The following is a 26,378-nucleotide window of genomic DNA, read 5'->3' on the forward strand; positions in this document are numbered from 1 at the left end:
GTAACTAACAAGAGAAAAGGGGTCTGTGGAAATAGGATGGGGCTACTGTCCAGGTAATGCTGGAGGAAGCCTTCCCACAGATTCTTCATTTTATTACTGTACATACATTCTCACATAATTTTGAAGAAATCTTATCTCCTAATTTCTCTTTAGTGAAAACCTTCTCCAAAGTCACTCAGGTTAGAAGGTCTGACTTTTGATAGGTTGTTTTAAAACTCTTCTCAACTCAGAGTCCGAAGAACTTCTAATGTCATGTTGAAAACTAAATGTTACTCAGTGGAAATGGCATAGAAATCCTGATTCCTTTATTTGACCATTTTGTTTGGTCTGCTTACAATTATTACTACTTTTAAATAAACAGACTTAATTTTCTTAGAATAATTTTACATTTACAAAAAAATAGAGACATAGTATGAAGAGTTCTCATATATATGTTCCCATCCTCTGCACCCCCCATCTCTCCCATTATTGACATCTTGCATAAATTGGTGTGGTACATTTGTTACAACTGATTAACCAATATTGATACAGTATTATTACATGGTTTACATTAGGGTTCATGATTATGTCATACAGTTCTATGGGTTTTGACAAATACAGAGAGTCATGTATCCACTATTACCGTATCATACAGAATAGTTTTACCACCTTAAAAATCTCCTGTGCTCCATTTATTCATCCCCGTGATCCCTGAACCCCCACCACCCACTTTTACTCTTTATAGTTTTGCCTTTTCCAGAATGTCATGTTGGAATCATACAGTATGTGACCTTTTCAGACTGGCTTCTCTCACTCAGTAAAATGCATTTAAGGTTCCTTTGTATCTTTTTCTGGAGTGATAGCTCATGTCTTTTTATCATTATTTTTTGATTTGATGTTTGCTTTTGATGGGGTTTTCCTTCTTTATGATTGTTCTGGTATTTAGAAAAATACGTTTTATTCTTTGATCTTCCTTCTTTTTGCATTTTTTGCTTTATATGCTATTTTCCTTTTCTAGATGTATGATGTATTTTACTTTTCTTTATCTTAAGTCTTCACCTAAGTTCATTCTGGGCAGCCCAGGAATAAGTCTAAAGGAGTCACCAATTTAGTTAAAACAGACTCATGGAGAGAGAGCACAAGAGCTTTCGTTGCCAAGTAAAAGAAAAGCATGGAGAACAACTATAGTGAGTCAGGATCTGGCTGTTTCAGCAAAAAGCATCTGTGATGCCCCAATGCAGAGGGCAGGGAAGACAGACAGATGGTCAGCTTTATCTTGGCATCATTCAAAAATTATCAACCAGATCAACTATAGAGCTGAGAAGCCTACAAGATGACAGCAAGCGCCAGCAGTTCTCCTTGGTCTTGGCACAAACAAGTACTTTCTAAGATAGTCAAACATAAAGGTTTTTCTCTTAAGGGAAGAGCTGAAGGGTACCCTTACCTCATATTTTCCTTTCTTCTCTAGAGGCTCTGATTCCTCAGGCTTCCCATCTCTGTCCCCTCTGAGCTCTTCCAGGATGAGGACTGTCTCCCAGTTACTGTAATGACGGGCTGGGAAGATATCTGAATGCATGCTATCACCAAAGTAAACAACCTGAAAGTCAGACAGAAAATTCTGCCTTAAGCATGAGAATCTGTGGTGTTCATTTCACGAAAGGCAGGAGAAAATTCCTCACCAGGTATCAGAGTAAGACAAAGTTGCATAAAAACCTTAAACTTCCTTGAGTAACTTCACAGGTGAGCGTTGACTTACCTTATTTGGTTTGCATGGTGTCAGGTTTGTTCTAAGAAGTTATACAATGGATTTACAGGTAGAAGAAAGGCAGAGAATAAGTGATTTTATTAAATTTTCTGAAGGAGTCAGAGTCCATATGTTTACAGTTTAAACAGGCTACTAGAACTGAAGAACTGGTGAGATTTAAGAAACCTACTACAGTGGGTTAGATTAACAGGTGTGCACATCGTAATTGCTTTTCCAGAGAAGTTCTGGGCCCTGCCCAGATCTGGTGAAAGAGAATCTGTGAGAGTTGACAAGTGGACTATGGCAAGCTCCCCAAGTTTTCTGAGACAAAGCTCCATTGACACAGTCCACATCCCTCAACTTACAGATGAGAAAATAAGGCTAAGGGACTATGAACTAGAACCTCCAAGTCAGGATGCTCTGCCCACTGAACACCTCAGGAGTTCCCAGGGGACTGTGGTAGTATGAGAGCCAATGGAGCAGGACTCAGTTACCCACCAAACTCTCCTGCTCATGGGGCTCCTGGCAAACATTTTACAAGAAAAGGCCCAGTTGTTAAAAATGCACCAATGTCAATATCAACACCGTGGCCAGAATGTCAAAAGCAAGTGTATCTTTAGGCTTGGCTGTAATGTAATTTCAGTCATTGCTTGTTTTATATAAAAACTTTTTTGATGAAATGTTTTTGGAATATCATTCTCAGGTATCCCACACACTAATCCAGTGCATCCTACTTAGATCTGTAGTCCCTGCTTAGAACCCTTGCTCTTCTGTTATGGATAAAGATCCAGTCCACATCAACAAAGGAAAAGCTTATTTAAAGCAGAAGTAAAAGAGATTGGTAGATAGGCAGAGGCAGATAATTTCCCCATAGATAACTAAGAAGAATGCATTTAGGATTACGGTTTTAATTTATAATGGTTTGTGTCTGTAAGTGGGTATCAAGGACTCCACCTCAATCAGAAAATACCTTGGGTTCAGGTTTGCCAGTCATTTTCTTCAGAAGTTCATAAAGGTGTACAGCATTCCCTTGGGAGTACCAGCCAGGTTTATCAAGAGATGGCAGTGCCTCCTGTTCCTCGTCATTCTCTGAAAATATAGTTTGACAATCACATACTTTTTAATCAAGTGAGAGTACTTGGTTAGGCAGACTACATTTAGGCATGGCTGCAGGATATGGTCTGGGACCAGTATTCAGTGTGTACCTATGTATTATAAGTACTACATGGAGATACACATATATTTTTTGATCTTTACAACAGCCCTCTTAATTGGGGAAAATAAGGTTCATGGAAGTTATTTTTCCCAAGGTCTCAAAGCTGGTGTGTTGTTATTATTAATCAGACCCCATAGTTTACTAGTATTAAGACTTTAAACTGAGACTTGATAGATAGAGGGTAAAACAACAGCTCCCTCGACCATTTCTAAATTTGAATTTTAGGGCCTGAACATGGCCCATGGAATCTCCATAATCAAACTACTACAGCACAAAAAAATTTTTATCTGGCATCCCTGAGGACACCCATAACCTGTGATCTCTATCCTGGAGTGTCAGCCAGCACCCTGTGACATCTTTAAACAATGCCCAAATTCAGTGTTGGCACTGTCCTCCATTTATATTAAGAACAGTATCAGCAATGGCTAGGGACAAGAAAGTAGACTTTACAATGAATTTTGTAAACTTTATAAAGTTTGCTACCTTTACAATCTCCCTCAAATTAACTAATAAAACAGCATATCTTATGAAAACTACAAACCAGTATTATTTTCCTAAAATTCAATTGTCACAGCTTGAATTTAAAGCATTTTCAAAAGCTGCATGGAATGCATTAACTGAAGAAATCTTCTGATGAAAATATATTCAGAACAATTTTCTGTACCAAAGTTCTCTAAGATATCCAAATTATTCTTCAAGTATTTAACCTAATGACTAATGGATATTTGGGTTATAACTGTTAAGGGCCAAACTTAGACTTGGTCCTATGACCTGCAAACTCCCCCAAAGCTGACTGAAGTTAGGAAGCAAATGAGGGTTGGATAAAGATGTAGAACTGTAATTAATTAAAGAATTAAATCAAACCAACATTTTTCTGAAAATTATGATTTTCATTTGAATATAGCTAAGTTTTATAATAACAAAGTAAATCTTTTAATTTTCTTATTGTAAGAGCATCTGGACAAGAAAAGTAAAAATATGAAATAGTAAAATTTTAGTCAGTAGATGAGTTACAAAATAAATACGAGGACTGATGCAGCCAAAGCTATGGCTCACAGTCTTGAACAAAGATAAATTCTATAACTCATCTTAGGTAAGATAAATTCGCCATAGAGTAGTAGAACTTGTGAGAAGAGTTTTGCATGCTGTGGATAAAACTCCAATATTTCCAGAATCTCTCGCCTGGCATTAGTGCATCTCCGTATCAGTAGGTGTTTCCAAGGGGTGGAGAGAAGTAGTCCATCTCCATGTCAGTAGGTAATTACAAGGGTGAACAGGGCATATCTTGATGGGGGAGGTTGGGTGGGGCCTCTTCTTCTGCAGCCCAGTGAAGAGAGATGTGGGATGACTGCATGCAAAAAATAAATGGGTTTCTCCCACTTTATTTCTCCTTCTGACTGATTTCAGTTTCAAAGGTATTTTGCCCCGGGATTCTCCACCCAGAGTTACACATGTCTGTATCTCATCACTGACCTCAACTCACAACTGCCTCCCCTAACTCCCAAAGTGCTTGGTGGTAGAATCTTACCAATGTCTAAATGACATGTATTTATGTGATTATTTTGAATCAGTAGCACATTTACATATCTTGAAAGTCCCATTATTTAAACTCTATGTGCTCACCTCCTCTGTAAAAGGTAACCACTCTTTTATGCATATATATTAAATATAAATATATATTATTTTCCTTTTTTTATACATTCATTGAGGTATAACTTACATACAAAATAAACATCACATATATAAATCATATACTTTGATGAGTTTTAGTGTGCACACACACACCCTTATCTACCTGTTATGGGGCTGAATGTGTTTCCCTCAAATACCTATGCTGAAGCCTAACCCCCAGTACCTCAGAATGTACCTGTGTGTAAAGACAGGAACTTTAAAGAGGTGATTAAATTAGAACGAGCCCATTAGGGTGAGCCGTAATCCAATATGACTGGTGTCCTCATAAAATGAGATTAGGACCCAGAAGAGAGACCATGTGACAATATAAGAGAAGGTGCCCATCTACAAACCAAGAGAGACTATAGAAGAAACCAATCCTGTTGACAACTTGATTCCACACTTCTTGACTTCAGACTGTGAGAAAATAATTTTTGTTGTTCAAGCCACTCCCCCCCAGCCCCCATGTATTATGGCAGCTTGGGTAAATAATACAATATCCATGACTTTTTCCCTTTTAAATGCAAATATTAACATATTCTGTACTCTGTTATACAATTTAACTTTTGAAAAACTTTATTTTATAGACATACATTGTGATATGCCTGTTCTTTAAAAAACAGATGCACAGGAGGCAGAGTCAAGATGGCGGTGTGAGTAGAGCAGTGGAAATCTCCTCCCAAAACCACATATATTTTTGAAAATACAACAAAGACAACTCTTCCTAAAAGAGAGACCAGAAGACACAGGACAACAGCCAGAGCACATCCACACCTGCGAGAACCCAGCGCCTCGCGAAGGGGGTAAGATACAAGCCCCAGCCCGGCAGGACCTGAGCGCCCCTCCCCCCAGCTCCCGGCGGGAGAAGAGCAGGCAGAGCGGGAGGGAGACGGAGCCCAGGACTGCTGAACACCCAGCCCCCGCCATCCGCACCAGAGCGCAGACACATAGTGTGTGAGGTACTGGATGCTAGGGAAACAGGACAGTAAGACCTGTGAGTGGGTCTCCACAGCCGGCGCCCCTGGGACAAAGAAAAAGCGAGAGCTTCTTGAAAGTCTTAAAGGGACAGGGACCCCACAGTTGGACGAAGTGTCCCGGGACACGTAGCCCAACAGCTGGGAACCCGGGGAACTCAGGGTACCCTAACCCTAGGGAAGCAGCACACCTCGGAGGCCCCACACGGAGATAAACAGCCTCGCGGCCATTTCTCCTCTGACGCAGCTCTGCCATATTAGAGCAGCAGCCTGAGGCAGGCCAGGCCCACAGCAACCGCAAAGCTAAACTCCACAGCGGCCGGGCAAGAATCAGAAGCCCCGTCTACACGCAGATACTCAGCAGAAGCCGCTAGAGGCTGCTGTTCTCCCAGGAGAGGAAGGCCACAAACCAACAAGAAGGGACGTTCTCCCAGCTGTCAAAAGGCAGAATTTGAGGCTGAACAAGATCACAGAGTCAACCCGTGAGAAGGAGATAGACCTAACCAGTCTTCCTGAAAAGAATTCAAAATAAAAATCATTAATATGCTGACGGAGCAGCCGAGAAATATACAAGAGCTAAGGGATGACGTAAGGAGGGAGATTACAGAAGTCAAACACTCTCTGGAAGGTTTCATAAGCAGAATGGATAAGATGCAAGATGCCATTGATGGAATGGAAACCGGAGAACAGGAACACATAGAAGCTGACACAGAGAGAGATAAAAGGATCTCCAGGAATGAAACAATATTAAGAGAACTGTGTGACCAATCCAAAAGGAACAATATCCGCATTATAGGGGTACCAGAAGAAGAAGACAGAGAAAAAGGGATAGAAAGTGTGTTTGAAGAAATAATTGCTGAAAACTTCCCCAAACTGAGGGGGGAAATAATTGATCAGCCCACGGAAATACACAGAACTCCCAACGAGACCCAAGGAGGACAACACCAAGACACATAATAATTAAAATGGCAAAGATCAAGGACAAGAACAGAGTATTAAAGACAGCTAGAGAGAGGAAAAAGGTCACCTACAAAGGAAAACCCATCAGGCTATCATCAGACTTCTCAACAGAAAGCCTACAGGCCAGAAGAGAATAGCATGATATATTTAATGCAATGAAACAGAAGGGCCTTGAACCAAGGATACTGTATCCAGCACGATTATCATTTAAATATGAAGGAAGGATTAAACAATTCCCAGACAAGCAAAAGTTGATGGAATTTGCCCCCCAAAAACCACCTCTACAGGGTATTTTAGAGGGACTGTTCTAGACGGGAGCACTCTTAAGACTAAACAGAAATCACCAGAGAAAATAAAATCACAGCAAAGAAAGCAGACCAACCAAATACTAACTAAAGGAAAAAAATAAAATCATCTACCCATAAAAAGCAGTTAAAGGAAACATGAAAGAGCACAGAATAAAACAACCAACATATAAAGAATGGAGGAAGAGGAATAAGAAGGGAGAGAAGTAAAGAATCTCCAGACAGTGTATATAACAGCTCAATAAGTGAGCTAAGTTACGCAGTAAGATACTGAAGAAGCTAACCTTGAACCTTTGGTAACCACAAATCTAAAACCTGCAATGGCAATAAGTACATACTTTCAATAGTCACCCTAAATGTAAATGGACTGAATGCACCAATCAAAAGAAACAGAGTAATAGAATGGATAAAAAAGCAAGACCAATCTATATGCTGCTTACAAGAAACTCACCTCAAACCCAAAGACATGCACAGACTAAAAGTCAAGGGACAGAAAAACGTATTTCATGCAAACAACAGGGAGAAGAAAGCAGGTGTTGTAGTACTAGTATCAAGCAAAATAGACTTCAAAACAAAGAAAGTAACAAGAGACAAAGAAGGACATTACATAATGATAAAGGGTTCAGTCCAACAAGAGGATATAACCATTATAAACATATATGCACCCAACACAGGAGCACCAGCATATGTGAAACAAATACTAACAGAACTAAAGGGGGATATAGACTGCAATGCATTCATTCTAGGAGACTTCAACACACCACTCACCCCAAAGGATAGATACACCGGACAGAAAATAAGTAAGGACACAGAGGCACTGAACAACACACTAGAACAGATGGACCTAATAGACATCTACAGAACTTTACATCCAAAGCAACAGGATACACATTCTTCTCAAGTGCACATGGAACATTCTCCAAAATAGACCACATACTAGGCCACAAAAAGAGCCTCAGTAAATTCAAAAAGATTGAAATTCTACCAACAACTTTTCAGACCACAAAGGTATAAAACTAGAAATAAATTGTACAAATAAAACAAAAAGGCTCACAAACACATGGAGGCTTAACAACATGCTCCTAAATAATTAATGGTTCAACGACCAAAATAAATAGAGATCAAGGAATATATGGAAGTAAATGACAACAACAACACAAAGCCACAACTGTGGGATGCAGCGAAAGCAGTATTAAGAGGAGTATATAGCAATCCAGGCATACTTAAAGAAGGAAGAACAATCCCAAATGAATAGTCTAACATCACAATTATCAAAACTGGAAAAAGAAAAACAAATGAGGCCTAAAGTCTGCAGAAGGAGGGACATAATAAAGATCAGAGAAGAAATAAACAGAATTGAGAAGAAAAAAACAATAGAAAAAATCAATGAAACCAAGAGCTGGTTCTTGGAGAAAATAAACAAAATAGATAAGCCTCTAGCCAAACTTATTAAGAGAAAAAGAGAATCAACACACATCAACAGAATCAGAAACGAGAATGGAAAAATCACGACAGACTCCACAGAAATACAAAGAATTATTAGAGAATACTATGAAAACCTATATGCTAACAAGCTGGGAAACCTAGGAGAAATGGACAACTTCCTAGAAAAATACAACCTTCCAAGACTGACCCAGAAAGAAACAGAAAATCTAAATAGACCAATTACCAGCAAGGAAATTGAAGCGGTAATCAAAAATATACCCAAGAACAAAACCCCCGGGCCAGACAGATTTACCTCGGAATTTTATCAGCCATACAGAGAAGACATAATACCCATTCTCCTTAAAGTTTTCCAAAAAATAGAAGAGATGGAAATACTCCCAAACTCATTCTATGAAGCCAACATCACCCTAATACCAAAACCAGGCAAAGACCACACCAAAAAAGAATATAACAGACCAATATCCCAGATGAATGTAGACGCAAAAATATTCAATAAAATATTAGCAAACCGAATTCAAAAATATATCAAAAGGATCAGAGACCACAACCAAGTGGGATTAATCCCAGGGATGCAAGGAAGGTACAACATTCGAAAATCCATCAACAAAAAGAAGGACAAAAACCACATGATCATCTCCATAGATGCTGAAAAAGCATTCGATAAAATTCAACATCCATTCATGATAAAAACTCCCAACAAAATGGGTATAGAGGGCAAGTACCTCAACATAATAAAGGCCATATATGATAAACCCACAGCCAACATCATACTGAACAGCGAGAAGCTGAAAGCTTTTCCTCTGCGATCGGGAACAACACAGGGATGCCCACTCTCCCCACTGTTATTCAACATAGTACTGGAGGTCCTAGCCAAGGCAATTAGACAAAACAAAGAAATACAAGCAATCCAGATTGGTAAAGAAGAAGTTAAACTGTCACTATTTGCAGATGACATGATATTGTACATAAAAAACCCTACAAGACTCCACTCCAAAACTACTAGAATTGATATCGGAATACAGCAAAGTTGCAGGATACAAAATTAACACACAGAAATCTGTGGCTTTCCTATACACTAACAATAAACCAATAGAAAGAGAAATCAGGAAAACAATTCCATTCACAATTGCATCAAAAAGAATAAAATACCTAGGAATAAACCTAACCAGAGAAGTGAAAGACCTATACCCTGAAAACTATAAGACACTCTTAAGAGAAATTAGAGAGGACACTAACAAATGGAAACTCATCCCATGCTCTTGGCTAGGAAGAATTAATATCGTCAAAACGGCCATCCTGCCCAAAGCAATATACAGATTTGATGCAATCCCTATCAAATGACCAACAACATTCTTCAATGAACTGGAACAAATAGTTCAAAAATTCATATGGAAACACCAAAGACCCTGAATAGCCAAGGAAATCCTGAGAAAGAAGAATAAAGTAGGGGGGATCTCACTCCCCAACTTCAAGCTCTACTACAAAGCCATCGCAATCAAGACAATTTGGTACTGGCACAAGAACAGAGCCACAGACCAGTGGAACAGATTAGAGACTCCAGACATTAACCCAAACATATATGGTCAATTAATATTTGATAAAGGAGCCATGGACATACAATGGCAAAATGACAGTCTCTTCAACAGATGGTGTTGGCAAAACTGGTGAGCTACATGTAATAGAATGAAACTGGATCACTATCTAACCCTGTACACAAAAGTAAATTCGAAATGGACCAAAGATCTGAATGTAAGTCATGAAACCATAAAACTCTTAGAAAAAAACATAGGCAAAATACTCTTGGACATAAACATTAGTGACTTCTTCATGAACATATCTCCCTGGGCAAGGAAAACAAAAGCAATAATGAACAAGTGGGACTATATCAAGCTGAAAAGCTTCTGTACATCAATAGAACAAAAAAGTACCCTACAGTATGGGAGAATATATTCTTAAATGATAGATCCGATAAAGGCTTGATATCCAAAATACATAAAGAGCTCACGCACCTCAACAAACAGAAAGCAAATAATCCAATTAAAAAATGGGCAGAGGAACTGAACAGATAGTTCTCCAAAAAAGAAATTCAGATGGCCAACAGACACATGAAAAGATGCTCCACATCGCTAGTTATCAGAGAAATGCAGATTAAAACCACAATGAGATATCACCTCACACCAGTAAGGATGGCTACCATCCAAAAGACAAACAACAACAAATGCTGGTGAGGTTGTGGAGAAAGGGGAACCCTCCTACACTGATGGTGGGAATGTAAATTAGTTCAACCATTGTGGAAAGCAATATGGAGGTTCCTCAAAATGCTCAAAATAGACTTACCATTTGACCCAGGAATTCCACTTCTAGGAATTTACCCTAAGAATGCAGCACTCCAGTTTGAAAAAGACAGATGCACCCCTATGTTTATCGCAGCACTATTTACAATAGCCAAGATATGGAAGCAACCTAAATGTCCATCAGTAGATGAATGGATAAAGAAGATGTGGAACATATACACAATGGAATATTATTCAGCCATAAGAGGAAAACAAATCCTACCATTTGCAACAACATGGATGGAGCTAGAGGGTATTATGCTCAGTGAAATAAGCCAAGCGGAGAAAGACAAATACCAAATGATTTCACTCATCTGTGGAGTATAAGAGCAAAGGAAAAACTGAAGGAACAAGACAGCACAGAATCACAAAACCCAAGAATGGACTAACAGTTACCAAAGGGAAAGAGACTGGGGAGAATGGGAGGGTAGAGAGGGATAAGGGCGGGGAAGAAGAAATGGGGTATTATGATTAGCATGTATAATGTGGGGGGTAGGGGAAATGGGAGGGCTGTGCAACACAAAGAGGACAAGTAGTGATTCTACAACATCTTGCTATGCAGATGGACAGTGACTGTAATGGGGTTTGTGGGGGGGACTTGGTGTAGGGGAGAGCCTAGTAAACATAATGTTCTTCATGTAATTGTAGAATAATGATAACAAAAAAAGGGGGGGATTACTCCCTGATAGGATAAAATTAACTGCAAATCAATGATTAATGCATGCTTTACATACCCTTAATTTTGATCTTTTAAAGGGTGTTGGATGATCAGCTATGGAAGTACATTTTTCTGATAATATTTCTTTCTCTTAAAAAAAAGCAGTTCCTGTGTGGTGCTTTCCAATAGGTTCTTCACAATGGTATAAAGGGCATATCAAAGTGTGGGCAAAGGGTTTGTTTGTGTTTATACAGAGGATCAAATCCTAATTTGGCTACCCAGAAAATGAATTAAGATACGATATGAAGAAGAACTTCCAACATCAACATCCTCTGGAAGAGTCACTCCAGAAGATGATCATCAAAAAATTTCAACAAAGATCCTGGTGCTGTTGCAGTTGTAGCTGCATTCATCCCACCGGTTCCTGTACTTGCCATTGGAATGAAGAAGGAGATATCTAAGCTGGCCTGTGCATACACAGTAAAACAACAAATTGGACTGGATCTATATTGTCGGAACTCAACCAAGAATTAGGAGAAGTGCAAGTTGAATGCTCCAAAATCATGCTACTATAGACTATCTACTGTTAAAAGAACATATGGGATGTGAACAGTTCCCAGGAATGTGTTGTTTTAACTTCTCTGATTTTTCTCAAACTATTCAAATTCAGTTAGACAATATCCATCATATCATTGATAAGTTTTCACAAATGCCTAGGGTACCTAATTGGTTTTCTTGGTTTCACTGGATATGGCTGGTAATTTTAGGTCTGCTTTTGTTATGTATCTGTATTCCTATTCTGTTAATGTGTGTACGCAATTTAATTAGTAGTTTGTTAGAACCAATACATGCTTATGTTACTCTACAAGAAGTTATGTCAAAGAAATAATCAATCTTCCCATGTTTTCTTCCGTCTGCTACTTCTATAGCTTTTCTTCTTCCTTCCTAATTACAGCCCTTTAGTAGAATTTCTGCCTCATATCGAAAATTACTGAGTATCATAATTCTTCCAAGTGGTAAAGATACCTCAAGACAAATGCTGGGCATAGAAGCCACAGGGCATAAATCTACAAAGAAGTAAAAAGCTAACCTTTTCTAAGAATATTGCTTCTCTCTCACTTACCAACTTTACATTTCCTTGTATGGCCCCGGAAGAAGACTGGTTAGCCAGAGACGGGTAAGATTCCTCAAGGGAGGAACAACCTAAGACAGGCCCAGTCGCAGGGGGGCCATCAGGTGAGAAATTGGGGATCAACAGAGGTGAGGCTTAGAATCTCACCCACCCTGTTTTGAGAGAAATCTTCTGCATCTGTGGATGTTTTGTTGCCTTGTCTAGCTTGGATTAATACTTAGTCTATAGGCACAGACCTGATCATCTACATTTGCCCTTTTACAGCACTAAATTATGTTTTCTACCTTTATATTGCATCTACCTACCACTTCAGCATTTTATTAAAATAATAATAATAATAATAATAAGGGAGAAATGTGGGATTCACATATAAATCAAGTATAGAAATCAAACGAATAATTATATCTTGCTTGATTGTTTATAGTTTATGATGCATGATCAAAACCGAAAGTTTCTGTAATATGACTGCCCTTGCACTTTTCACCATGTAAGAACTTATTGACTATGTAAGAAGTTGTTCACCATGTAAGAACTTGTTCGTTATGCTTCAGAAGATTGGAGACTGTTGAGAAATAGGCTTGGGGTTGATTAATGACTGTGCATTGAGTCCCCTATACAGAATTTTATTGTTGTTAACAACCACTTGATCAATAAATATGAGAGATGCCCTCTCAAAAAAAAAAAAAGATGCATTTTGCATGACTTATTTAATAGCTCTTCATTGATAGACAAGAGATGTTACCAATTTGTTGTTACAAGGAAACATCTACAAATTTAAGAAAACCCACAAAGCCTGGTGGGATCAAACAGTCTGAGCTGGAAACAGCTCATTTTATCTTCTTTTATCTCTACTCAACTATATTTTACAGAACATTTTAGGTATGAGGGATGTAGTAATGAACTAGGTGGTGGCCCAAGCCCCTGCCCTCAGGACACTTATATGCTGGTAGTAATCTCTGACTTGCTAAAGGTTTTACTAAACAATGATTAAAATATGTATTTACAATTCTTTGATTTCTAGAACTCCTTCCTTTATTATATGAACTTGACTGAATAGTTCATATTTACTTTTATATATCCCTTCTTCAATTTTGACCTAGAAATTTTTTTCCTAATTGTGTATTTTCATATGCACTTTCTCCATTTTTTTGGCATGGGCAGTTAAGACAGTTTTCAAGTAAAATATTTGCTAAAGTGCTGTCTGTGTTGGGGGCCATAATAGGAAAATTATACTATTATAGGGAAATAAACACCATACCAGTGAGTTGGAGCAACTTTAATAGAATTGAAAGTGAAACTCTTATTATTTTGGTTTTGGGGCTTTACTATTCATTCAATATTGATAATTCTTTAATAACTAAAAGCACTTAATTATTTCAAAGTATTTTTCTTTGGTTTAAATATCTTATCTAGCTCATTTCATACCTAGTATAGTGGGACATTTATTTCTTTCCGAGTAACAATCTACAATCAAGTGCACCAAACATTTTGTTGGGGTCACTAAAATTTGTCACTGGTCATCTTCAGACCAGTAACATCTGCTTCACCACAAAATTTGTTTAGAAATGCAGAATCTAAGGCTTTACCCAGGTCTACTGAATCAGAATCTCCATTTCAACAAGATCCCTAAGTGATCTGAATGCACATTAAAGTCTGAGAAATAATGATGTGGAGAGAACAGCAGGAAATAAAGACTTTATAGAAGAATAAAAGGCAGTCATTTCAGCAAGGATAAAGTAATAATGGGTACCTGCAGGGTACAGAGTGAAGATGAAAAGGTAATTTAGCAGCCAGATTTGGAATTTGCTTTAGGATGCTCTTTGGAGTGGGGAGGCAATGAGATTCAGTGTGTATATGATTAACTATACTGTGTGCCTAACAGTAATAAATGAGCAATATAAAATATATTTAAATCAAGTGGCAAATGGAAATCTGTGCCAATGAAAAGTATTTGAGGGCAGCTGGCAAGAGATAGAGGGGAGAGGTATAAAAGGACAGCCAAGTACAGAGATGAGTTAAAGCCTCTCAACAGGAGTGATGAAGGCTTAATGAGATGGAAAAGAGCAGAGATTAGTATTTCTGGGATAGTTTAAATAGGACCTGATGCAGTGTGGATGTGACAGTGACAGGGACCCTGGGCTTAGACAGAGTAGGGTGAGAGCCTCTGGAAACAACAAAACAAGATGATTCATTGTGGGATTTGCTTTAGCCTGCTGGGGTCCCAGCTTATTATTCTTTTGACTTTACCCAGGTGCTGCTTTTCCTCCTCCAGCCCTAATCAAGTGATTTGCAACAAGGACAATTTAGCAAGCAAGCCCAAAACAATTTAGTAAAAACAGGAAGGATTCCATCTTCAAGATAAGATTGCATTTTAAAACCCAATTAGTTAAAAAATAAGTTTCTTAACATACTCTTTGACAGACAATAACTCAGCCCACCTTGGGAGCAAAGCAGTCAGTTTTGATTGATATGCTCCCATACCAGGAAGCTGCTATCCTGGGAGGAAACCAGAGCAATAAATTTCTTGTAAATAACCCTGAAGACTAATAAGAAACTTAATGTCTCTTTCAAGATAAACATTTTGGGACCACTTAGCAGGTCTGCATCCCTAGCCCTTTACCTCTCACCCGCGTATAAATCACCTAGACAATGCACCACCCTGGGACTCTCTTGTCCCCTCCTGGTGTAAGCCAGGAGCTCTGCCCTCTGGCTTTATCTCTCACTTGCTCTCCTACCTTGAGTGTTTGCGAAAGTTCATTCTTCAACTCTGCAAACAAGAACACCGGCATCAACGGGGTCAAGATAATGGAGGTTTCTAGTTGGGGCAATCAGGCAATCAGTGGATAATCATATAAAATGAACACAAGGCAACCAGCATGTTTGGTTTCTAGGTGGAAGGAGGGTATCTAGTTGGACTTAAGAATACTGAGTGGCGCCGTCTGATGTGCAGGAGGAAATAAGGAATGAGGCTCTGGGAAAGAAGTCTCTGGCTAGGGAAAGATTTGAGACTTGCTGTATTGGTGACAGCTGAGGCCAGGGGACCAAAGACAGCAAGTTGGGTCAAGATTCCCAAATTGGGGGAGGAAAAAGGGGTAGGTGGCAGCACTGGGGACTAGCGGGTGACAGACACGGTCCCTATCCCCAAAGCATTTACAATCTTGTCGGGTGGACAGTTCCTTAGTGCCCGCACCACCCAGCCTTGGCACTGGTGGGAACCTGCGTCACACACTGTCTGTGGGGGTAGGGGGGAAGGATGCTGCAGATTTTGCCTAGAAGAGCTTCCTAGCTCCCGAACAGTCCTGCGTTGGCAGGAGCTCAGCCAGCAAGGGTCCCGACATCACCCGCTCCGTCTTGTCTCCCTGACAGTGGCTGACGTCAGGCCTGTGTGACTGCATCACGGACATGCTGTCAGCCCGGCTCGCCCGGTGCCTTTGGTCCCAGCAAGCCCCTTCGCCTTAACTTTATTTCTAACTTGAACCATTTGGGGGAGTGATTTGATTCACCTGACACTGGAGTTTATTTAACGGGACTGACAGGACTTGTGTCGCAGAATAACACTAACTGCCATATGGTGGTTACAAGGCGGGTGGAGGCTGGGAGATCGGTCACTGCGATACCAGCAGCGATCTAAGTGTACATTTCATACAAAAGATGGTAAGGCTGCGGCAGGGCTGTGGCAGGTGTCGGACCTGAGAGAACTGAAGGACAGGGGAGAAGGGAGCTGAGGATGACTGCCTTCCCCAGCTTGGGCAAACTCCGTGGTTGGGAAAGTTTGTGGGAAGGGGAGCATGCTAAGACGGGAGGAGAAATTAATGTGGTGTTAAAGGCACTGTCAAGTTTCATGCAGGCTGGGGCTGCGGTGTGTGGAGAGTTTAGGAAACAGAAATATGACTCTCAGGGAAAAGTGAAGTGGAGAGATAAGGAATTGGAGTCATTCGTGTAGAGTGATTGTTAAAACCACCAGAGTGGTAGAGAGTGATGACAGCAGAAGGGAGGAGGGCCAATACAGAATGCTGGAGAGCATCCCCTTTAGAAGAGGAAAGCAGAGGGAAAGCAGCAGTGGAACCTAAAGAGCAGGTGAGGCGGGTGAAAAATCGGAATCAGCAGCAAAATAAATACAATGACAGAGCATTATGGGAGATTCTTTACTATGAGCAGTATGATCTTTTTATTAATACTCTGGCAATCTTTTCTGCACTCTAAATGGGAGTAAACTATTTTGTGTTAACTCCAAAAACTGTATGAATCAGTGTTTCTTCCACTGAAATATTGTAGATCAGAGGCCCAGAAAACCAAAGCTGGAAAGAACTTTAGAGATTTTCTAGTCTAATCCCTTCTGGATGGGAAAAAACTGAGGCAAATTTTTCTATATACCTATAGGAAGAGCATGGAATCTCTTATGTTCTGAGGCCCCAGGCATTTTATATTAGTTATTATAGACCATGGTGGTAGGACTTTAGGTCCTACTTCTTCTAGACTTTTTGTGTCTGAAAGTACAAAGAGAATGAAAAGCAGTAAATTCCTTTTTAAAACAGAGTTTTTGTGGAACCCAAATGTAAAACTATTTTAAAGATTGGTATAATTATTATTTGCATATTTTTAAAGTTAAGGTTTATAACATTTTCATAATATAAATTCAGTCAATATGACTATCAAGTCTTTGAATGTAATATTTGAAAATACACTTTGGATACCTATCATTATTATATCAGCCCCCAAATCCAATTTGATACCATATAACCGAAAAAAAAAATGGTGCACAGAAATCGTAAGTACTTAAACTTATGTATGTAATAAGTAATCACACATGAATACTCTTCAATTAGAGAAATACTGCATAAAATGCAGAAACTTGTCAATTTAAGTTAAGGGATCTGTGGTGTCCAAATTCAAAATTTTGGTTAACATTTTCCATTATTGGCATGTGTATGTATGTTTGGGTGAAATTTTAGTATAGAACAGGTATTTTCTTGAAATATGATAACCTTGCAGATAAAAATTAAAAAGAAAACATTTATTGAGCACTTAGTTATGCATGCAAATAAAAGTTTGTGAAGAGAAAAACATTTAAATTATTTTTCTAGTTTCATACAGAGTATTCTTTCAATCCCTGATAACAGATTACTTCTTAATATCAAGGATTTATATAAGATTAAATCAATATAAAAAACATCACCAATCTTTCCCTTTACACTAGACCAGGGTTGCTTAATCTTGGCACCACTGATATTTGGGGCCAGATAATCCTTTGTTGGTGGTAGTGGTGATACAGTCTACTTAGCAGCATCCCTGCCCTCTACCCACTAGGTGCCAGTAGCATCCCACTTCCCAAGTCGTGACAACCAAAGGTTTCCAGACATTGCCAAATTTGTCCTGAGGAGCAAAACTGCTACATACAGCAAAGTATAGCTGAAAACCACTGTACTAGACCATTCTCATGGGCATATACCCATATTTTAACACCTTCAGTTGAAAAAAATTCCTACCCTTGATCTTCCATTGTCTTCAAGCTAAAACCTCAATTCTTTGACTATCTTTATAGCTAAAATTCTAGATAATAGTTTTCTACACTGACTGGTTCCAACACCTCCAATAAACTCTTCTGGACACTGCAATCTGATTTCTATCCTAACCACTGCTTGTGAAGACACCGGGGACCTCCATCTTGCCCACTCCAACGAACATTTCTCTTTCCTTTGTCTATTGACTTTGGCCATAGTTGACAACTCTCCCTGGTTTCTGAACACTGTATTCTCCTGTTTCTCCACTATAATCTATCTCATTGTACTCTTTCTTCTCTAACCTTCATGGTAGAGTGTGTCAGAGCTTGGTCTTGGCTTTTTAGCTATATACATTCTCTCTATATTTGAGCTCATATAAGCCCATAGCTCTAATATCTATGAGCTGATGGCTCCCAAATTTATATCCCGAGCATAACTTGTTCCCTTGGAATCTGGACTTACTATCAAATTTCCTAACTCATGACTCCAGTTAGATAACTCTCAAGCATTTCAAAATTAATATACTGAAAAATGAGTTCTTAATAGTTATAACCCCCATCCCACACAAACTTTTCCTCTGTATTCTTCATGGCTGTATGTTACCACCATTCACCCGTTTGCTCAGTTCAACAACCTTGAAGTTAGTTCTTATTACTCCCTTCTTTTCATTTGCTGCTCTTAAAGCATCACCAAGCCCTATGTTTTCCATTTCTACAATGTTATCTTAAACCTAATTCTCTCCATCGTAGCACTACCTCTTCAGACCAAACAACCACAGTCTCTCACCTGGCACACTCAATAGCTTGGTCTTCCTCTTTTTCTTTATCCTTCTCCACATCCAATCCACTCCCCACCCAGCAGCCAAAGAGGTCTCTGTGTCACTCTTATACCTCAACTGCAATAGATTCAAATTGCTAGTGCAATAAAACTAAAACCCATTTCCATGGTGGAATGGAAAGGCCTGCTTCCCTAGTTTTACCCTTTCTCAGTAATCACAGGCCTCTTCTCTGTCACTAGAAGTAACCAAAACTACTCTCAGCAGACCCTTTGCCTCTGTCCAGGGACACTCTTTCTCTGTTCTCATCCTTACCTGTCCTTCAAGTCCTGCCTAACCAGACCTGACCTTTGGACAGGCTTTCCCTGGCCAGCCACTCTAAGGTGGCCTCCCATTTAGTTTATCAGGCAGCCATTTCCCTCCCGGCAGGTAATGTGCCCTGCATTTACTGACTTGGCCATGTGTGTTAATGCATCTCCATAAGGGGAAAGAAGACTTGGCATCTCTTTTATACCCCTTGTTACACTTAAGACAGTACTGTGCACATGGCTGTCAACCAATGAGTACTTATTACGTCTCTGAATGGACAAGTCTTGAAAGAAGAAACAAAACATTAACTTACCAAGAGTCCGGAAAGGCCTTTGACTCGGTAAGTGGGAGAAGAAACCAGGCTTCAATGCATTTGTGATCACAATATCAAAAATATCTTCAAAATCATTCCTAAAAAGCAACAATATTTTTCATAAGTTTACTTAAAGGAATTAGAAAAGGTCCATATAAAACAAAACTTAATCTCTGCCTAATGATCACAGCATCATTTCTTACTTTTGATTATCTTTTACATGCTTTTACATACTTTGAGGTGAATCTTACACTGCAAATATAAGGTAGTTGAGAACTAGCCCTCTTGACACCTTGAATATGAAAAGAGGGAAAAAGCACATTAAAACTCATTAACTTTGGATACTGAGCTGGCTTCCTACAGTGGTAATAGTTATAGTGGGTGAATTCAACAGTTTCTAACAGCTAATATATTCATAAGCTGTGTCTTCAAATTTGGGGCATTAAGTTTGTCTGGGTTTATCAGCATTAGGAATTATTAATAATTTGTGTTTTACATGGATTCTACAGAAAAGTAGCATAACAACCAAGGCATCTTTCAGAAGGTGTTCAAAATGTAGAAAAGGCAGCTTCTTTTGAAAATCAGTGTAGTAAACATGGCGATTTTTCGATAATTATTTTTTAGACTGTACTTAGTATTATATTAAGGATTATTTGGGATGGCAAAGAAAAGGCAGTCCTGGTTCCTGTGGGACTCTCTATTACATCAGAGAGAGAATGTTTACCTAACATTCTAGAATACTTTTCAAAATCTAGACTACATTAGGGAGAAATTAAGTTAGGAAGAAAACCTTTTGCTATCTATGCTAATAAGGAAGAAATGAAGACTCCTGAGTGTTTATTCCGAAGCATGGCCCCACAACCAGGACAGCAAATGCTTTTTTAAGAGGCACCTTGTAGGGTTCCAGGACTTCAGCCTTAATTCACTTCAAGAATCCCAAGCCTATGTATTATTCAGAAAACAGAAAACCCACCAACAGATTACAAAGATACCACACACCAATCTAAACCCACATGTGCTGAGGAATATGGAAGTCAGGACGCTAAGGAAGTTGGCCAGAAGTCATTTTTGAGGATAAAATTTGCTTCATAATCATGGCAATTCAGTATTTGCTGAAATTTCAGGAAACTTGAGGGGAGATCTTCTAGCCCATTTTAGAATCTGGCTCTGACCATGGATAATCCCTGGTATTGCCTACAAGAATGGCATAAATAAATATTCATACGTACTGAAACCTACCAACTACTGTGCCTATTACTTTACCTCTATTATGCTGTATTTAAGCTTCCCCTCATACCTATGAGGTATTACTGTCCCATATTTAAAATGATGAAATTAAAGCTTAGAGAGGTTACAGAACCTACCCTAGGTCACAGAATAAGTCGCAAGGCAGAGCTGGAACCCATGTCTGTCTTATTTCAAGTCTATGCATTTACTGCCACAATTTTCATGGAAGTAAATTCTGTCCCTCACTGTGCTAAATGGTGAAGTACATAGCTCCACACTATAATGGCCAGAGGGACTGTACTTCAGGTATGTGTCAGGGAGTATAAGTTGCAACTCAGTGTCCCATTCACCTTTCAGAAAATCTAAAGCCCAGACCATTAGCGGGCTACGAGCATACTAGCCTGCCAGTAATACTGCTTTGCTAAAATGTACTTGGGGTATGTCACTGTCAGCTGATGTTGAGGGATGTTAAGAGAAACAATCACTTGTCAGTCAGCATTGTTTAATATGATATGATCAAGCACTTTTAAAAAAGTGGTTACCCAATTTCCTTTCAGTATTTTGTGAGACTATGAAAACAGAATGGCCCATCACTTACCCAAGGATATAGTCACAGAGAAGTCTACAGTAATCACTGTGAGAACTGGTAATCAACAAAAGAATTTTCCCAGCATTCTTCAGCTGTCGAAGCCACTTTTTTACAGATTCAGGACAACTGTGTAAATATCTGCCTGGATCGCTTTTTACTTCTGGAAAATATATTCCACAGTTTTCTGAAAAACAAAAATATCAAGGAGATTTTTCTTTCTAAAATTTTTTTACTCAGTATATTCTCAAGTTCCTATCCCTCAAAGCTTTCGAAAAAATTAAAAGGATAAAAATTAGGTATGATACAGTCTAGCAACGATGCCATTACTAACTATTTCTTAAGAATACTTTTTTCTTTGCCTAAAAAACATGATAATTGAAAATGTCAGTTGAGAATATCTGTAGTCTATTTGACAAGAACTGATGAACTGTTAAGACAGATAACATAAACACAATATCTATATTTTCAAATCAGAGAAAACCTTACTGCACTTGAAGTGCTAATTAATAAATATTCTTTCAATCATTCAACAAGTATTTGCTGAATACAGATAACAAATAAATATGCAGGTACACCAGGATTGCACCTTTGGCATGAAGCAGCCGACATGGCATCGGTGTTCCTGAGTCACAGCAGTGTTGTCCTAGATGGAGCTCAGACTACAAGAGCCAGTCTATTACAGCCTGTGAGAGGTGCTGAGATGTCAAATGGAAAAACCAGCCAGAAAAGGCCAGAAGTTAACAGTGAAAGCTGAAGGACTTGCGTCACCGGGATGGGCCTGTTGGTTCTGTCCCTTTGAGACTTTAGAGAGGCCAAGGGGTCAGCCTGAGCTCTGAGGTAGATGGTGCCAATGTCTCCAACAGTCCTGGTCAGTTGCCCACAGTGCTCACTTGAAATGGTGCCTTAAAAGTTGTGCGTACTTAGCAGACAACTTTGGCCGAAATGCTACTAGATTCATAAAGCAGTTTAGAGATACTGTTCTCTGGACATGATAAGCACTAACAAGTAGGTAAAGAGAACCCGAGTTCTTACTTCCTTTAACTGCTAGGAAAAGGACGCAAGCAAACAAAACAGCCAGTGAGTGGGCCTGTGCCGAAAGGCACACCGCAGCGGAGAAGGGCTGTACCTGTGGTTCTGTACAGTCTCAAGCACTTGGGAGAACGGAAAGGAAAATTACATTTCAGAATATCAGGACAGGAAAGAAAAGCCTATAAGAAAACCAGAACAAAAAAAGAAATGGTAGCAAATTCTGTTGTCTACCCGCCCAAATCCACTCTCCCTCCTCTTGGCTGGTGAGGACTCTGATTTTGTTTGAGGTTTTATCTTCCTCTGTGCTGTGTGCTCAGGAAAGGCATGGGTCTCTGTCAGTCTAACCTACTATGGGGATTCCTCCCCCTGCCAATGAACTGTTTAGGGAGCGCAGGAGACCCAGGCACGGCCTATGGGACCTGAGAACTCTGCTAATCATGGTCTTTGGCATGAGGTATACCACTGATAAGAAGGCATCTACATATGAGAACATCCCCTCTTCTCCTCTGGACTTTGCTATGGTTACATGGTCTACCTAACACTGCAGCAGCTTCCTTCAACACAAAGCCCAAGGCTGATGTACAAGGGATGACAGAGAGGACATCTGAAAGTGGCCTGGGGCCCTGAGGAAATCACCTGGTTTCTGACTAAGACACTGAATCAGTTTAAGTGCCATCCAAACTCTGGATGTCTTCTGGTCATGTAAAATGACTCCATTTAATAACAGCCTAAAGATTAAGGGTATCTATTGTTTCCACCCTACAGCAGAATAGGAGGCTCTATTCAGAAAAATACTATACTGCAGAATTAAGCACAGCCAGACCAAAAAAATAATGAAAGAAAATGTTCAGACATCGGGAGACCAAGAACAAAAACAAAATTCTTGCTCTTCTCGTATTTTGTCCTACAAGACATTTGTGTGTGAAATCTCTAGGATCTCTCAATATACCAGAAGCTATGTAATAGCCCTTAGAAATTAAAATATATCTTCTGTTTATTAAGGAAGAGAATGTACTAGTAAGAAAGGGCTAATTTAAGAAAGAAAAAAATAAAATTAAATAGCTAAGAATAGTCTGAGGAGTGAGTGACTATCAAAGTAATGGCAGAGGCTGTATTTCTCAAAATTTAGTATACCTAAGGGAGTCATGTAATATTATTTCACCCAGAAAAACAAAACTTTGTAGTAGTAGGAATACTATGGGCTGGATAACAAAATATTTGTAGTATATACTGCTAAAACATTTATAAACTTAAGCGCCTATATTCAGAAACTGCTGAGAAAAAGGCGGTTTTTTCTCCCTGGCTGTATGTGATTCATACCATCTAGTGATTGAAATGTAACTTACTGTTGAACGCTTATTATCCCATTTCCAAACCAAAAGGAAAGAGAAGCATATACATTTAGATATAGTATTTAAAAATTGTAGCCTACATTAATTTTTTTAGTTTCCCTTAGTAAGACTAGTGCAAAAGAGTGTGAACGTAATAGTTCAGTTGAAGAAAATTTATCTGGTGTAATAATAGGGGTGCCCTTGTTTTGTTCACAGGCCTGACTGGCATGGGCAAACTAAAAAAGACAAGTCCTGTACATCTAATGGTAGATTATGCTTTTACTATAAAAGATCACTGACTGTTGCTGGGAAAAATAATTTCATCCCCTTGTAGCCTCAAGTCATTAAAGGAACAGGAGGCATAATTCTGGCAAGTACAAACTCATCTTTTTTAAAATTTACTTTTATTGAGATATAATTGACATGTAACATGCTAGGAATACACCATGTTGACTTGCTACATGTATATACTGCTATATCCATAGCTTTGGCTAACTACTCTATCACGTTACATAATTATCATTTCTTTTTCTTTGTGGTGGTAACAATTAAGATCTAAACTCTTAGCAATTTTAAAGTTTTTAATACAGTATTGTCTGTAACTCACAATCATATCTTTATTGAAATAAATCAAGCTATTAAACCAAAGGAAGTTATGTTAAACATACTACATTGGATTATGATTGTCTATTAAATCATCCCCCAAAGTGACCATACACTCCTAAAGGTAAGGAGTCTTTCTGCTTGGCAGGCAACATTCATTCAATGAATGAATATGTAAATTAGTGCAGGGGCAGGCACAGGAACACTTATGATTACTCAAAGTAAATCTAACTGTGAGTGAAAGAAAATTACATTATTCATGTGTTATTTATCAAAGTCATCTATCTAAAGTAACTTCCATTCTTCCCCAACTGAAAAAAAAACCCATGTTTAATTATATACTGACAGATTAACATTGCCTGGACAAGACAGGAATTTAGACCTGGGGTAGAAAGGAATGGCCTTGTTTGTTCTCAATTCACAAAGTAGCCTGTGTTTTCACTTACCTCAAGAATTCTACTTCACTGCCACTTTACGTAACTCATTTTCCTGGCCTTTCTACTTCTCTTATAGTCTTAGATGGGGATCTTTTCTGCATCCAGGTGGAATTAAAGTAAAGTTTTAAAAACTAGTTTCTAAAGAATAAAAATTGCTTTTCTATATAAAAAATTTTGTTAATAAAATCATGGAAATAATAACGAAGAAGTATTGCATATGCACATAAAATGGCCTGAATGTTTCAAACATCATTCAGAACTTAGGGACCTCTTGTGGTAAAACAAAGTAAGTACAACTTGAATATTAAAAATATTAATTTTATGATTGTGCCACATCACTGTTTCTATCATTACGGAATAATTGTTTTTTTGTTAACTGTATCACTACTGTTTGCATGATTTATGGCTAGAGTTTTCAAAGCTGTTGTCCAAGCGGATCAGAGATGCTGGGATGTGTGCATCTCCACCATCAGCCTCTAATTAAGGGCTGTTGTTTGCATTGCAGAACATAATTTAGGAGAGACTGAAACATTTATGACCTTTACAAGCTATAGAAGAGCATGCCAGTGAACAGCTAAAACATTTAGCTATAAACTGCTTAAATGTACTTGCTGTAAGATATAATCTTCTGAAATACACACACACATATATATCTTTTTTGGCCAAGAGATACTGAAATATTTTTTGAAGGATGGAAAGATAAACATATTATCTTGATATAAAAAGATAAAGTGTGTCCTAAATTTCTTCAGTTTACTTACAGAGTACAAACATGATACTGAAATTTAATAATATAATATTTTTTGTTCATAGTCTTTATGTAGTTTGTTTCTATTTGTAAATAAATCAAGAATATCTAGATTGAGTAAAGTGAAAATGTACATGTTAACTATAATGCTTGGAAAAAGGTAACAAGTAAGAACTGGGAAATGAAGATATTTCATATAATTTACATTTTTTTTTTTAAATAATTATTTTTTATTGAAGGGTAGTTGACACACAGTATTACATTACATGAGTTTCAAGTGTACAACACAGTGGTAGAACATTTATATACATAATTCTAGGTTCCAGCTATCACCCTACCAGGCTGTTACAATATCTTGACTATATTCCTTATGCTATACATTACATCCCGGTTACTAATTTATTTTACCATTGGAAGTCTGTCCTTTTTTTTTTTTTTTTTGTGAGGGCATCTCTCATATTTATTGATCAAATGGTTGTTAACGACAATAAAATTCTGTATAGGGGAGTCAATGCTCAATGCACAATCATTAATCCACCCCAAGCCTAATTTTTGTCAGTCTCCAATCTTCTGAGGCATAACAAACAAGTTTTTACATGTAGAACAAATTCTTACATAATGAATAAGTTACATAGTGAACAGTACAAGGGCAGTCATCACAGAAACTTTCGGTTTTGCTCATGCATTATGAACTCTAAACAGTCAGTTCAAATATGAATACTCATTTGGTTTTTATACTTGATTTATATGTGGATACCACATTTCTCTCTTTATTATTATGATTTTTAATAAAATGCTGAAGTGGTAGGTAGATACAAGATAAAGGTAGAAAACATAGTTTAGTGTTGTAAGAGAGCACATGTAGATGATCAGGTGTGTGCCTGTAGACTATGTGTTAATCCAAGCTAGACCAGGGCAACAAAACATCCACGGAAGCAGAAGATTTCTCTCAGAACAGGGGGGGTGAGGTTCTAAGCCTCACCTCTGTTGATCCCCAATTTCTCACCTGATGGCCCCCCTGTGACTGTGCCTGTCTTAGGTTGTTCCTCCCTTGAGGAATCTTACCCGTCTCTGGCTAACCAGTCATCTTCCGGGGCC

General features: G+C 38.5%; 1 protein-coding gene across 3 annotated transcripts in view; it reads right to left on the reverse strand.

Annotated features, from left to right (window-relative positions):
* NT5DC1 (5'-nucleotidase domain containing 1) overlaps positions 1 to 26,378 on the reverse strand; it is a 169,418-nt gene that overhangs the window by 32,006 nt on the left and 111,034 nt on the right. For 2 of the 3 annotated variants that reach the window (XM_036893531.2, XM_036893530.2), the window contains exons 7-10: positions 21,142 to 21,316; positions 19,317 to 19,414; positions 2,694 to 2,812; positions 1,424 to 1,576 (exon numbers count right to left, since the gene is read on the reverse strand). In XM_036893531.2, the coding sequence (XP_036749426.1) occupies positions 1,424 to 1,576; positions 2,694 to 2,812; positions 19,317 to 19,414; positions 21,142 to 21,316 (545 nt within the window). The remainder of the gene's footprint in view (positions 1 to 1,423; positions 1,577 to 2,693; positions 2,813 to 19,316; positions 19,415 to 21,141; positions 21,317 to 26,378) is intronic. The other variant, XM_036893532.2, reaches the window with a different exon arrangement.

The sequence above is a fragment of the Manis pentadactyla genome, chromosome 12 (assembly GCF_030020395.1).
Source record: "Manis pentadactyla isolate mManPen7 chromosome 12, mManPen7.hap1, whole genome shotgun sequence".
NCBI classification, from domain to species: Eukaryota; Metazoa; Chordata; class Mammalia; order Pholidota; family Manidae; genus Manis; species Manis pentadactyla.